This window comes from Aplidium turbinatum, chromosome 14 (assembly GCF_918807975.1).
Source record: "Aplidium turbinatum chromosome 14, kaAplTurb1.1, whole genome shotgun sequence".
In the NCBI taxonomy this organism is placed as follows: Eukaryota; Metazoa; Chordata; class Ascidiacea; order Aplousobranchia; family Polyclinidae; genus Aplidium; species Aplidium turbinatum.
In genome coordinates this window covers 14,426,759-14,440,315 of record NC_137485.1, presented here as the reverse complement: position 1 = coordinate 14,440,315, position 13,557 = coordinate 14,426,759, and the positions used below count along the sequence as shown (strand labels likewise).

The 13,557-nt window shown below is 37.4% G+C and overlaps 1 protein-coding gene across 1 annotated transcript; it reads right to left on the bottom strand.

Moving 5' to 3' along the window:
• Positions 1–6,043: 6,043 nt before the first annotated feature.
• On the bottom strand, positions 6,044–9,741 carry LOC145783122 (uncharacterized). The gene has a single exon (XM_082594901.1). The coding sequence runs from the start codon at positions 9,676–9,678 to the stop codon at positions 8,152–8,154; it is 1,527 nt and encodes a 508-aa protein (XP_082451027.1). The 5' UTR covers positions 9,679–9,741; the 3' UTR covers positions 6,044–8,151.
• Positions 9,742–13,557: the final 3,816 nt, after the last annotated feature.

The following is a 13,557-nucleotide window of genomic DNA, read 5'->3' as shown; positions in this document are numbered from 1 at the left end:
CGAACGTTGTTTTTCGTTGCTAAACAGAATTCTAGGGGAGTGGCGAACTTCTTTAAAATCTTGCCACATTGAAATCAAGCCACATTGGAGACACTCGTGCGAGTGTCGTTAGATGGTCCCGCAGTACTGGATTACAATCCCGATAAAGCAGTTATTGCGTAGTGCAACGATTCTATTGTAGGACGTCGCCCAGGCCCAGACTCCAACCACGCTAAGTGATCATTTTAGCATTGTTGCAAGTTTAATTCTATTTACTTGTGATATCGTTATTTGTATTTTGGCCTCCAAGCACGCAGATTTAGCTGCCGAGAAGGAGCTCCCCCGGTAGGGCACGACGGCTGCCGAAAAAAAAACGAGTTTTAAGGCCTGTAGGCTACTGTGTTGCAAAATTTTTTGCCGTAAATATTATTTTGAGGCAAAAATGAAAGATTATAATTAGGCTAAAAGCGAAAAGCAGAAATTGTTATATTGAAAAATGTGCAGTAACTCACATGACTTTAAAAGGGCACTATTGCCCCCCCTGCCCCTCCATCTGCAGAAAAATTGAGGGCAGGGGGCATCCGCCCCCCCTGCCCCCCCGCTTCCGGCGCTCCTGGTTAGAGGGATCTAGTGACTGCGTCATAAATTAATTTCAACTTCTTACGTATAAATTACTTTTGCAGCATTGACATACGAAGAAATGAAGAATCTTCAATTGTTATCGCTCTGTTGTATTGATTGATTGTAGTCTAATTTTACCATTTTGAGGTGATGGCTTTTATCACAGCTGAGACACAAGCTTTAAGACCTAATAGGCAAAGGTTTTGATGGGGCCACCAACATTTTAGGCAAGGATGAAAGTGTACAGCAACACCTAGTTGCAGCGAGTGCCAAAAACTGTCGGTATATTTTCATTGTTTTGCACACCGATTAAATCTTGTGCTTGGGCGCAGTGTTAAAAACGTAGCGACAGTCAAAACAATTTTTAAAATAATTGGTAACATCTACTACTTTATGGACTGTTCTCCCAAGAGAAATTTTTTGTATGAAGAGCATTTGAAAAAGGAGGGAATCACGTCTGAAAAAATTGCATTGCACTCGTTATCTGATAGGCTACTACAATAGATGGTCTGCACGTTCAGATTATCTGGATGGGGTTTTAATGAAGCCTCTATCCAGCACTGCTGTCAATGCTCCAACAAATGTCAAACGAAGGTAATGATGTAGCTACTGGTTTGTTGTTCCGCATCAAGCAATCTGAATTTGTTACTGCTAATCTTATTCCTCATAAATGCTTTTCGTTAAATAAACAGGCTTCAGATTATTTAAAAAGTGAAGAAATGGATCTCATCACTGGGGTTATTGCTATTAACGACTTGACAAGAGCATTTGACTCACTGCGTTCAGAGGAAGATATTAACAAATTGGTTTTCAACTCATCGCTGTTTGCGGATAGAAATCAAATTACCAGTAAAACCACCACGCCGGCTAAGCGATGACGCTACCCACCAAGCCATTTCCGAGATGGTAAGATATTATATTGATAGGTTGCAACAGTCTTTTTTGGAGTGAATCTGAATCCATTACAGAAAAGTTAAGAAGAGTTTTTTCTTCATCCTTGACAGAATGCTAAATGAACTTAAAAAACGTTACTCGGATCAAGCATGTGAATTAATGTCAAATGCAACTGCATTTTATTTCACGCACATGTCTCCATCAGATTTGCCTAAAGTTGAATATTTAGTCAAATTTTATAATTTCGACGAAAATCAGGTTGGGCAGCAATAGGATCTTCTTTTTTTGAGGTCAGCTAATTGTCACAAGTGGAAACTAGAATTTGAAAAGCACCAAAGTGAATTAACCAAGACCGCGTGGTTGTGTTCGCCTTTACTTTTGAATTTGTGTGGACAAAACGATCTTAAATCATTTGTAGGCTACAGCAATTTGTTTCAAATTATTGCTACTGTTGCTACTTTGCCCATGACTGCGGCATCTTGTGAACGTATCTACAGCAAAGTTAAGACCATAAACTATTATCTGCGGCCTGCCATGTCATCACAAAGACTTGAACATCTGCTGCAGATCAGCAGTGAGCGAGACATTGCCGATAACACTGGTCCTCAAAAATTGGTGAAAGCTTTTAAACTGACCTGCGAGCGCAAAATAAAACTTTAGTGCAGTGATTCTTAACCTATGGCTAATGGCTATGGGTAACAGGGCCTCTGAGAGAAATTTTCACTAGGGGTACGAAGAGTCATTCCGGGCCCCCCTCTCACTCCGGGCCCCCTTTGTCTTGGGAAAAAAATGTGATGTTTGCTTAGGCGTATTGCACACCACACAACATTTTACTGGACAATTGGACATCTGTGCGCAATAATAGCATCAGGCTGCAATAAAACTATTATTTTGTGTTGTGCATATCATGTGATCTGACCCTCGCCAATTTGTGTATCCTGCATTGAATTCGTGTGTCAGTTGTTGATGGTGCTGTACTGCTGTTGAGAGGTGTCGCTTATTGTAGGCTACCGGTACATCTTTAATGTTAAATTTTTAAATTCATTTTTTTATTTCTTTTTGATGTAGCTTATAGTTATTTCTGAAGAGGACATTATGTGATGTCGAAAACGTTGGATTTAGTAGTTTTTTAATGTTTTTTTTTGTGTGTTTAATGTTAAATCCGTTAATTGACGTTACTGAGTGTTATATGTAGGCTATCTGGTACAAGCCAAGCTCTCTACCAAGGCTCAAACATAACATCTTGTTAAAACATAATCAAGTTAATCATTTGAATGATCTGACCAATCCAAACCTTTCTTCATTAACTTTTGCATTCACCACATGCCCAGCACTAGCAGAGCTGAACGAGAGAAGTTACTTTTTTTAACTCCGGCTCCGGTCCTGCTCCGAAAGTATTCTCCGGCTCCTGCTCTAACTCCAGATTCATTTTGAAGTGAAATAAGCGTGAAACTACTATTGTCAAATAAGTTAGTTTTCAAAAAACACAAAAAAACACCCGAGCTTTTTACCTGGGTTTTTCTCAAACCTGCTTTTACTACACTTTTCCCAGGCTTGTCCATGGGAATGGGATTCCCACGGGAATCCCATGGGAAATGTCCCATGGGATGGGATGGGACAGCACGAATTACATTTCCCATGGGACAGTAGCTAGGCATTTTAAGAGCATTTTAAGAGCAGGAAATTGAAAGTTTGCTGAATGAGCACAGTGACTCGGAATATGAGTGCCAATGATAATGAATTGTCATAGATAGACAACTTTTCTGAACTTTAAAGTTAACAAAATCAATAAATTTTTGTCGTTTTGTATCTCTTTTTGTACATTTAATCCTATCTAGTACACATTAGACTTAAATTTCCATAAATTTAATAACATTTATTGAATTGTATTTTGATGGGAATCCCATGGGATGGGATGGGACGGGACAGGCATGAATTGCTGTGGGATGGGATGGGATGGGACAGAAAAAAGTGTCCCATGGACAAGCCTGACTATTCCCCTCCCCCCCAGGACAGGAGAATAACTAACTTTTATGATTTAATTTAGGGTGCTTTTAACAGAACATTTTTGCACGTAAAGCATTAAATTACCACTTTGGGCCCCTAATTTGCTCGCAAAGCACTCGATTACCTTTCTGGGCCCTTTTGCTAGATTACGGGCCCCCCAGGACTATAAAGAATAACAACTTTTATGCTTGAAATCAGTCGTTTAGGATGGTTTTAGCCAAATATTTTTGCGCGTAAACTATAAAACCACAATTTCGGGCCCCCCAACAAACACAGGCCTGGGCCCTCAAGGGTACGCCGTACCCTCCGTACCCCCCTCTCATAGGCCCTGATGGGTAATATTGGGTAACAGCTAGGTTTTTAAAAATTATGTTTAAGGGACAACCCAATAAATTTTTATGAGGCCGCCTATAATTGCAGCAGCTCCATGACATAAAATAACGACAAGCTTGCTAACATCAAGATCGTAGTGGGCAATTCTATGGACCGCAGATGAAATGTATGGGAGCGTTTGGTCCCATTCTATTATTTTGTTCATAATTTAGAGTGTGCTCAATGGAAAATCAGCTTTCGCCTCCTTTAAATTTCCTTTGTTTATTTTTCAATAAATTTCGCAACCGAGCTGCAGTGAGTCACATCACAATCGGTAATCTTAGCGACCATACTTTACGGTATAGTATATTACCTCGAAATATGTTTGTCCACCCCACTCATTTTTGGCTGGCGCCGCCCCTGGTGCCAGCAGGCAAAATTTTCCATTTTTGGGCCGGATTTGGTCAAAAAGTTTACAAAATTGTTGAATTGCTCTATATAGCGTTGTACCAAATGTGGCGATGTACACACAAATAAAAAGGCAACAATAGGCTACACACACAGTTATCCTGCCACATGGGAGTAATAATATGCAGCATTATACAGTACGTGCATATGTAATGATATCACTGTTGTAACCATAGAGAGCATTGAGAATAATTATATTGATTGATTGCTCCACCAGTCTCACGCAACCACACCCACACGTGCTGCACATCAATAATAGACTCAACAGAAAAGTTTGAAGATTAGATTTCATCATTGAGCTATCAAAGATATAATCAAACTAGTGAGTATCAAATGAATGAAGACCTTTTTTTAGAACTCCCTCTCTGATTTGCCGTTTTTGCTACCTTTTTAAAGAAATTTGGCTCTCAAAAGTGGGTACCCCAGGCCCACCCAGAAAATAAAGTAGGTGGGCCCAGGCCCACGTGGCCTGAAAAAAAAACTGACAAAATTTTCACTGTGCATGAGGTTGAGATCGAGCCGCTATAGCCTAATGCGCAGTAACATAGTTTCCTCAGAGTTTTATCGAAGAACTGTTAGCTAGGATTGCGTGATGCGTTTCCAATTAACACTTTAGCTGCCAGCGTTTTGAAAAAGTGAGAGGAGTTCTCCTTTTTCTCTTGTTGCCATGGTAATGAAAAAATGGGTTGCCAAACTGTTGAAACGCACTTTGAAATTTTGGAGCAAATCGGTGTTGCAATTGATCGTCGAAATGACCATTGCATTTACAAGCGCGCCAGTCAGCAAAACAGTTTTTTTTGCATTGAATCAACCTGTTCAGACTTGAAATCAATGTAAAGAAAAATAATAGGCCGAGTGATTCAACGTATTCAAACATTGAATCAATGTAAATACGAACTGTTAGGCTAATTCGGTTCTTTGAACAAATCGAATGGCTTTTGTAAATATTTCTCAGTTGCAACCTATACCTGGTCAGCAAAAGTTCCTTTTTTACACGATTTCAACGTCTGGCGACGTTGAAACGATGTAAAAATGACAATTTTTGCTGGCCGATAGCTAGGCTACTGTACGGTACCGAAGTTTAACTTAACCAACTAGGCGATTGCAAACATATTTCCTTTCGATGAAACCTATAGGCTACCACGCTTGGTTTGCCTTTACATTACATTCATAAGTTTTGTTGACATCATAGCATAGTCAATTAGTCATGGCCTATATTCATAAGAAAATGCTTGCTTGGATTTTTTTAGCGACTAGGGTTAGATAGCCTACCGTACAGGACTTCTAGCTAGTACCAGTAAGCAGTCTAGTCTAGTGACTCTAAATGAATAGGTATATTAGTCTAAACCTTAAAAAATAATAGAATATTTCAATTACCTTGCTGCATAAAAACTAAGCTCTTTTACATGACCTATGTGCATTGATCAATATACTAGTTGCCTGGCAACATGATCCCAGTCTAAGAATCTCTAGACCTCGAAGTTATTGCTGAATTTCAAGCTTTGTTCACACTGATTGGTGTTTTGACTTTTATTTAATTTTAAGAATTTGGCGGGGAAATGGGTTAAAAATCGTTTTTTTTGGTTGAAAATTGAAGCAACCTGTCAGGCCCCCAGACTGGCAACACATTATGATTTTTGCGGCATTGTGACGTCATGTGACGTTAAATTACATCACAATTGCACGAGCTAACTCGTTTCCAGCAGCAGAACTGTTAAAAAGAACCTGAGTGGTAGGCTAAAAGCATCATTATTTACAAGCATTTTACTTTAAACATGATTTATTCGGCTGTTACATTTGCAACCACACAAAATCATTTCAAGTTTGCCTCGTTCTTCAGTTTATTACACAGTTGAAGTTTAGCGTTTAATTTCACCATCCTCGAAGACAAGGGATAGCCATCACACAACTGAAATAGTCTCGACAATATCTTCGCAAAATCACCATTAGCTAAGTTACCTGCATCGTGTGTTCTACACAGTAACGCAGGCATAACAATCGACAATTCGACATATTTACAAAATCATCAAATAACCATGAAAAAGTTTAAAACGCATCATGAAATGGGTTGTACGTCTTGAACGAATGAATGAAAATAACCTAAAACAGGAAGACCTTAGAAAACATGGGAAGACACAGTAAAGAGTGATCTGACAAGAGAAACTTAAAGAGTAAAGATGCCAACGACAAAAAGAAATGGAGGAATCGCTGCAGACAACTAGTCGACCCTTATGTTTCGGGATAAAGACCAAGCTTCTTTGAAGCAAAATGAAGACGGATGAGAGATATTTATACAATCATCTGTTTAAACAAAGTTAATTCACAGTGTTGTAGCATTAAATCTGGAATGATAACGATAGATTAGCGACATTAAAAAAATGACAATTAAAGAGTTACAATTAAGTTGAAAATTAAAATTGTTGTGGACGTAGGCTACCCACAAACTACCATGACGATGATACAAAGATTTAACCTGCAAAGCAGATCCACTAAGTTACATGTTGAATAATAGCTGAATTAACATGTATTTGTTGTGTGGAACACTGCTGCACAGTACCGAATGGATTTTAAAATTAACTAATGTTTTACTAGGTAAGCTAGGCGACCCAGACAGTTAAATCCGTCATTGATTCAACGTCTGCAGATTTTGATTAATGTAAAAATAACGAATTGTGCTGTCCAGGTATTTTCAAGTCGTTTGACCAACCACAAAACTTGAGACAGCCTATTGCTCAATGCTCAAGATTTGCTGTACGCAAATCGCACATTTGTAACTCTAATAGCACCATAAAAAGGGGTGGCGCAACAAAATAAAAACGGTCTATGCTAAGTACAGGGTGAGGCAGAAAAACCTACCAAATTTCAAATTGTTACTGTACCAAAGCTGTAGCAGTCTGACAGGAAGTTGAATTGAAATTTTGCAGCAAAAGGCGTACCATTTATGTTTCAGGTTTTAGTTTTTATAAGTAAATAATTTTTTGTGCAAATTTTTTAAATTTTGTAACTTATTGGTATGTAAGATGGCCTGGACTGGCGAACACCATGCATTTATTGTGGAAAATTTCATTAGAAATGAGGAAATTAAGAAGTTTTAAGACTCATTTCAAACTAAACCGTAACGATCCTGGTTCCAATCGAAAATCTAATGCTCTGGGTCAAAAATTTTAGTGCTACGGGTTCAGCACTAAAGCGAAAGCCACCTGGAAGGCCTCGAAGTGTTCGAACTCCAACAAACATCCTTGCTGAAAAGAGTCAATTTAGCAATCTCTTAGTCGTTCAGCTCGCAAGCACGCCTCGGCAGTGAGGCTTTTGAGCGAAACACATCAAATGGGAACCTTTTCACTTTGAGATGAGACAACAAATGTTTTGATTACTTATAAATTTTGTCTCTTTTTCCTCGTTTGAAATGTGGTAGGTTTTTCTGCCGCACCTTATGACATTTCGCTGTCAATTCTCACTCAAATAGGTGATCTGATAAAAAGTAATACTTTAGCAATACTTCCTTAGAAAGTATCATCACACGTATTCAATCAGTGAACGATCGTTCGAAGACAACCTGTATGTGCAAGGCTACATGGTGAATTCTTATCGTCGCATTTTAAAAATGCATTTTCTTCATAGTCAAGATTTTATAAACAAGAAAGGTGATTTTGACAAGTTTAAAAAGCACAAATTAATGCTGATGATGTCTGAACAAATGTTCACAATAATCTTAAGCGGCTCATTGATCGTAAAAGGTGGTGACAACAAACACGGTAAGGAAGCATCAATGTAAATATGTTCTCGCCTGAAAATATAATAAACATCATTTGTTCAAGAAAAATATGAACAAAACAATAAACCTGAGTGCAAAATCATGATTTAAAAAATTTAACGAGGATTCTCGTTATCACAGGTTGAGCCAATACAGTTGCTTTCAATACAACGTCCATCTTTAAACATTTTCAAATGCCATGGCACTTCAGTTGAAAGTGATGATTTGGGTCGACCTTTATGCTTAACATCAAAAATATGAACACTCTCAAATTCTTGAGGAATTCGAATTCTTTCTTGCTCTTTACCATGCAGCACTTCACGAATAACATCAGGTGGCAAAGAAGGGATAGCGATATTAGCATCTTCTAGTATACCACCAGGCTTCATTATCCTCAAAGCTAACTTGTTGTCTTTATCAACATGCAAGTAAACAGCGAGGTTAACTGTAGGTGGTAGAACAGAGACAGCATCTTCAGAAGGTTTGGTGCTTAAAGACATTAATTGAGGGTTCTGTATGTTTGTGATAGGGGCTGTGTTGACATTTGTGCTGAAATTCCAATCTGGAACGTGCAAAGGAAGTTCCACTTCTACTTGTTTCAATTCAAAATTTTGTTTTCGCAAATGCGAAGTGTCTTTGCTAGGTTTAATTTCACCTCGTTTTTGTTGTCCTGATATATGTTTTGGTGTATGACTTTGTAACGCGCCTTTTTGCTTCGTGTGATGCTTTGACAAAGTGGATTTTTTGTCCGCAGTTGCTTTACTTTTATTTGCAGTCACAGACATTTCTCTGTTGATGTGCGATTTCTTTTCTGTATATAGATTTTCCACTCTTGTGGCATAGTCTTCCATTGGACCACTCAACCTCAGACGTTGAGCAAGATTATTGGTCACATGCTGAGAATGTCTGTCATTGACATATGGGGGAGACGCAATGAACCTGTCTGAAAATCCCCTTTTTTCGAGCCAATTTCCAAAGGTTATACTGTCAAAAAACTCCTGTTCATTTTGTAATTGGTGGAGTGCCTCTTGCTGTAGTTCTATGTATTTAGATTTTAAATTGTTAAGTTTCTTTTTCTCAATGTCGTCCAATTCCTTCTGGCGTTTCCATTCTTCAAGTTTAATGAGTCTAGCGCATTCCTTGTGGCCCCACAATTTGGCTAATTTATAAGGAGTTTTGTGTCTGGCATCCTCTACTTCTACAGGTGCATCATTGTCAAACAAAACAAGCAAACAGTTTACCAAACCTGCAGTTGCAGCTTGATGTGTTGTTGTTACGTTTTCGTCATTTGTACAGTTTACATCTGCTCCATTTTCTAATAGATAATTTACGCACAATAAGGCTCTTTCTTCGATATCTTTGTTGATAGCCAAATGAAGTGGTCGCCAGCCATGGGACGATGGCAGATTAACGTCTACTTTATATTTTTCAACAAGTAACTTTAAGCAACCCAATCTGCCATGCAAAGCAGCCAAATGTATTGGAGCAAGACCATGTCTGTCAAAAGTGTTAGGACTGTGGCCGTCTCGTAAACTTTGTTCCAGCCATTCACAGTCACCTATACTTGCCGCCATAAATTCATCTCTGGATATTTTCTTTTCTTTAAAAATAACATGACGTCGCTTTTTTCCATCTTTCTCCATGCATTCAATACAATATGTCTCACACAAAAAAGGTAGGCTATCTCACTTAACTAATAGTGGGCCTTAAAGCTTGTACACAAAAACAAAAAAAATTTTCCCACATCAGGCTGAGTGTCAAATAGAATGAAAAGATGAAAAATATACAAATAGTGTGTATGTATAATGTGTATATTCTTGAAGATTTTATTTACATGTGGTTAAATACGTTTTATGAGTCTTGCCGGTTTCAAGCCGAAATGCTATGAGACATAAAATTTTTCATTTTGTTTGTTCGACTTAAAACCTACAGCTCTTTAAATCGTTTAAACCGAGAAATACCTCACAAAAGTTCTTGAAATACCAATTAGGCATTAAAAAAATTATTGTCAGTTTTATAATAATAATTTGTGATTAGCAGATATGCATTGATCACACATAAAATGATGATTCCATTTTAAAATGTCGGACATGCATGTGAAATTGAAGTTGGTTGTTAACTTTAGTATTTTTTGGCAGCATAACTTAAAGACCTATTTTGATAATAACCATAAAAACATTTTTTGTTTGTAATGTGACATGGTTTGCTGCAAATAAGTAAATCTTTTTAATTTACGATAAAAAAAGAATAAATAGTACTAACCTACTACCAGATTATTGTTTTCGTTATGACTTGGAAAAAAACATACGGTATTATACTAGTTACAATACGAAATATAACAACATGACAATAAGCACGACATGAACTACACTTATGAAACAATTTTTAGTAAAGATGTTTTAACTATGCAAAATCTTTTTCCAAGACAAAACAGACAACGTAAAAGTTAAAGTCCAAAGAAGCATCTAGCAGGGAGTCTGAGTAGCAAACCTTATTAAAATGTTCATAAATTTTATTTTGTTTTGATATTACTTGTTTAATTGGAAGTGGCTGTTTTTCCACACCTAATTCCATGGTTACAATCAGGTGTTGCCAGAGTTAGGATTGAAGTTAGGAAGGGTAAAGGTAAGGGTTAGAGTTAGGAATAAAATTAGGGTTTTGATGGGCAACACTAAAAGGCGGAAATGCGGAAACACGGAAATAAGCCGAAATAACTTTAGAATTAAAACAGTCATAGCATTTAATGATCTCACAATTGCTTCTAAATAATACTATCTTTCAATGATATTTCAACATAAAAAAATGTTCGGTATTGAGTTGTGGCTAAAAATCGCATTTCCGCCTTTTTCCTATTTCAATAAATTCCATTAAATTTTGAAATTTACTCCAATAACTGTGGAATTAAAACAGTCAAAGTATTTAATGACCTCACAATTGCTTTTAAACAATATCTTTCAATGATATTTCAACATAAAAGTAGGTTCGGTGGTGAGTTGTTGTTAAAAATCGCATTTCCGCCTTTTTTCTGTTTAAATAAATTCCTTTCAATTTTCGAAATTTACACCAATAACTGTGGAATTAAAACAGTCAAAGTATTTAATGACCTCACAATTGCTTCTAAACAATATCTTTCAATGATATTTCAACATAAAAGTAGGTTCGGTGGTGAGTTGTTGTTAAAAATTGCATTTCCGCCTTTTTCTATGTTGCAACATTTCATTCTTTCATGATGAAGTTATCGCTATGTTAAACAATATGAACGCCAAGATCGTATTTCCGCGTTTGCTACATCGGCATTAAATCGCTACTTCTCCGGACAATACGCCATTTCACGCCCGGCTTATTTCCGCCTTCCGCATTTCCGCCTTTTAGTGTTGCTCGGTTTTGATCTTTTGTGCTGATAGACACTCAATTTGTAAGTACTTTTTGTTTGTTTATCGCCAACAAAACAATAAACTGAACTATTTGGTCAGGACTAAAAAAATTTCCAAAATACAAGTTTTTAGTTTTCAACAGCTTTAAACTTTTCTCAAATTAGGGCGGAATTCCTTATCTGGCAACACTATTGAGGCTATTATTACACAATATAGTGTAAATATAGCCACAGCCTATTTAAATAGTTGAATGTGCAATGTGTGTAGGCTACTTTGGAAAATCAATTAATTTTCTTAGTTTTGAAGGGCATATACGAAATTTCTACCCTAGTTATATATATCCAGTGCTAACAAATAATAACACATATTTTTGTTTTTTGGGGGAGGACAGATGGTCAAAGACTAAGTGGCACCCCCGGTTGCTGTAGCCAAGTGGATCCACCAACGACTACATCTGCGTAGTGGATTTCCAACTTCTTACACTGATGAAAATTTTTGACCTTTTCAAATTTCCATACAGTCTTCTGTTTGACTATGCAGTTTTCTGCCTGAATAGCTGGTTAAGCAACTGACTGTATGAACAAAGTAACTTCAAAATTCAGCAGTAGCCTACTAGTTCGACTCTCGAGGTGTGCGCTGGAGCAGCTTACATTCAGCGGCAACTAAAGAATAGAAAAATTTACACACCATAACACTTCAACAAAAACTGGCAACTTCACTCTGTCAATCTTGGTTGTCGGTCCTGCGTTGGTGATTCAAAGCCTCTACAAGTATGCAAAACTGCCAGGATTAAGGTCTCACTCTGAGTATAAAAGATACTAATGTAACAAGGCTGGTCCAAGGAGAGATTGCCCCACGGAAACTTAAGAAATTAACGCAAACTGCTGCAATTAATTTCAGTGTTACCTGCAGCAACAATGCAAAGCACAGTTTTGTGAGACAAAATATCACTGCTTCTCCTACTGCTTCTCCTAAAGCTATCAGCTTGATCAGGCCTTGTCAAAAAGAGATAATTTGCATAACTAATTCTGGAACTGTTGAGGTACCGTACGATAGATCTTTTTGCAAGGCATTTGGAGTGCTCATTTTAATTAAAACTATGTTAGGATATACAAATTTAATGCAAAAATTGTCGACACTATCTGGCACAGCACATGCTTATCGAGTTTTTATAAATAGCCAAACGGAAATGAACCACACACCAAAAAACAGTAGCCTACAAGTTACAATGCACTGCACTTGAAATGTTTTTTTTTTCTCATAGTAACTTACTTTTGTAGGGCATGATATTTTTTGATGTTACAATGAAACCACAGGAATCCACTTTATTGTTTACATTTTTGCGGAACTTATGCTTATCTTGTTTGCAACGTAATGCCGATGCTTTACATTTGTCACATTAAAAACACGGGAAGCAGCTGACTCGATGACTAATATAGTCTTTCGCTGCTTCCTGTCTGTTGTTGAATATATTTGTACCGTATACTATTTTTTGCAGCAGACAAAGTAAAAGGTTTCTCTCTATCTCTCTCTCTCTGCAGACAGAAGTCTCTCTCTCTCTGCAGACAGAAGTGGCAACACAAACAAAACCATTGCTAGGCGATTCGTGTTTCCATTTCAAAAACTAATTTCTCATAATATGAGAGTTGTGATTGTGAAAGAAATTGATATCTCATCTGATCTCATGACAGACTACCAGAAAAAAAAAGTGATAAAGGACTTTATTTTAAATGCTAGGTATTTGATACTTTTTTGCATTTGAAGAAATCTTTTATTAAGCAAAAGAAGACTGCAAATTGAACCATTCGTATCAAAGTTGTAGGCAGCTTATGCCAAAACACCTACAAAAAATAATTGTCTATAAACAACATATAGGTTGGTTTTGAATCTTTATCCTCGGACTGACAAAGGCTTTAAAAGGTTATTTCTGGTAGTTTTTCATAGTTTGTAGGAGGCTTTTGACTAGGGATCGTATAAGTGGGAAAGTTGTAGTATTCCACTATCCCTAGGCTGAAGAAGTTTTCCGATTGTTGTTACCTGGGAATTATTCCATCTCAAGGTGCCACTGAATGGAGGGCAGATCGAGCTCTCCTTGAAATGCGTTGCTCAAGCGCACACCCCGAGAGCCGAACCAGCAGCGCCGCGTGA

Bases quoted from the DNA above. Each gene is read 5' to 3' on its own strand.
- LOC145783122 (XM_082594901.1), bottom strand. From the start codon at position 9,678: ATGGAGAAAGATGGAAAAAAGCGACGTCATGTTATTTTTAAAGAAAAG.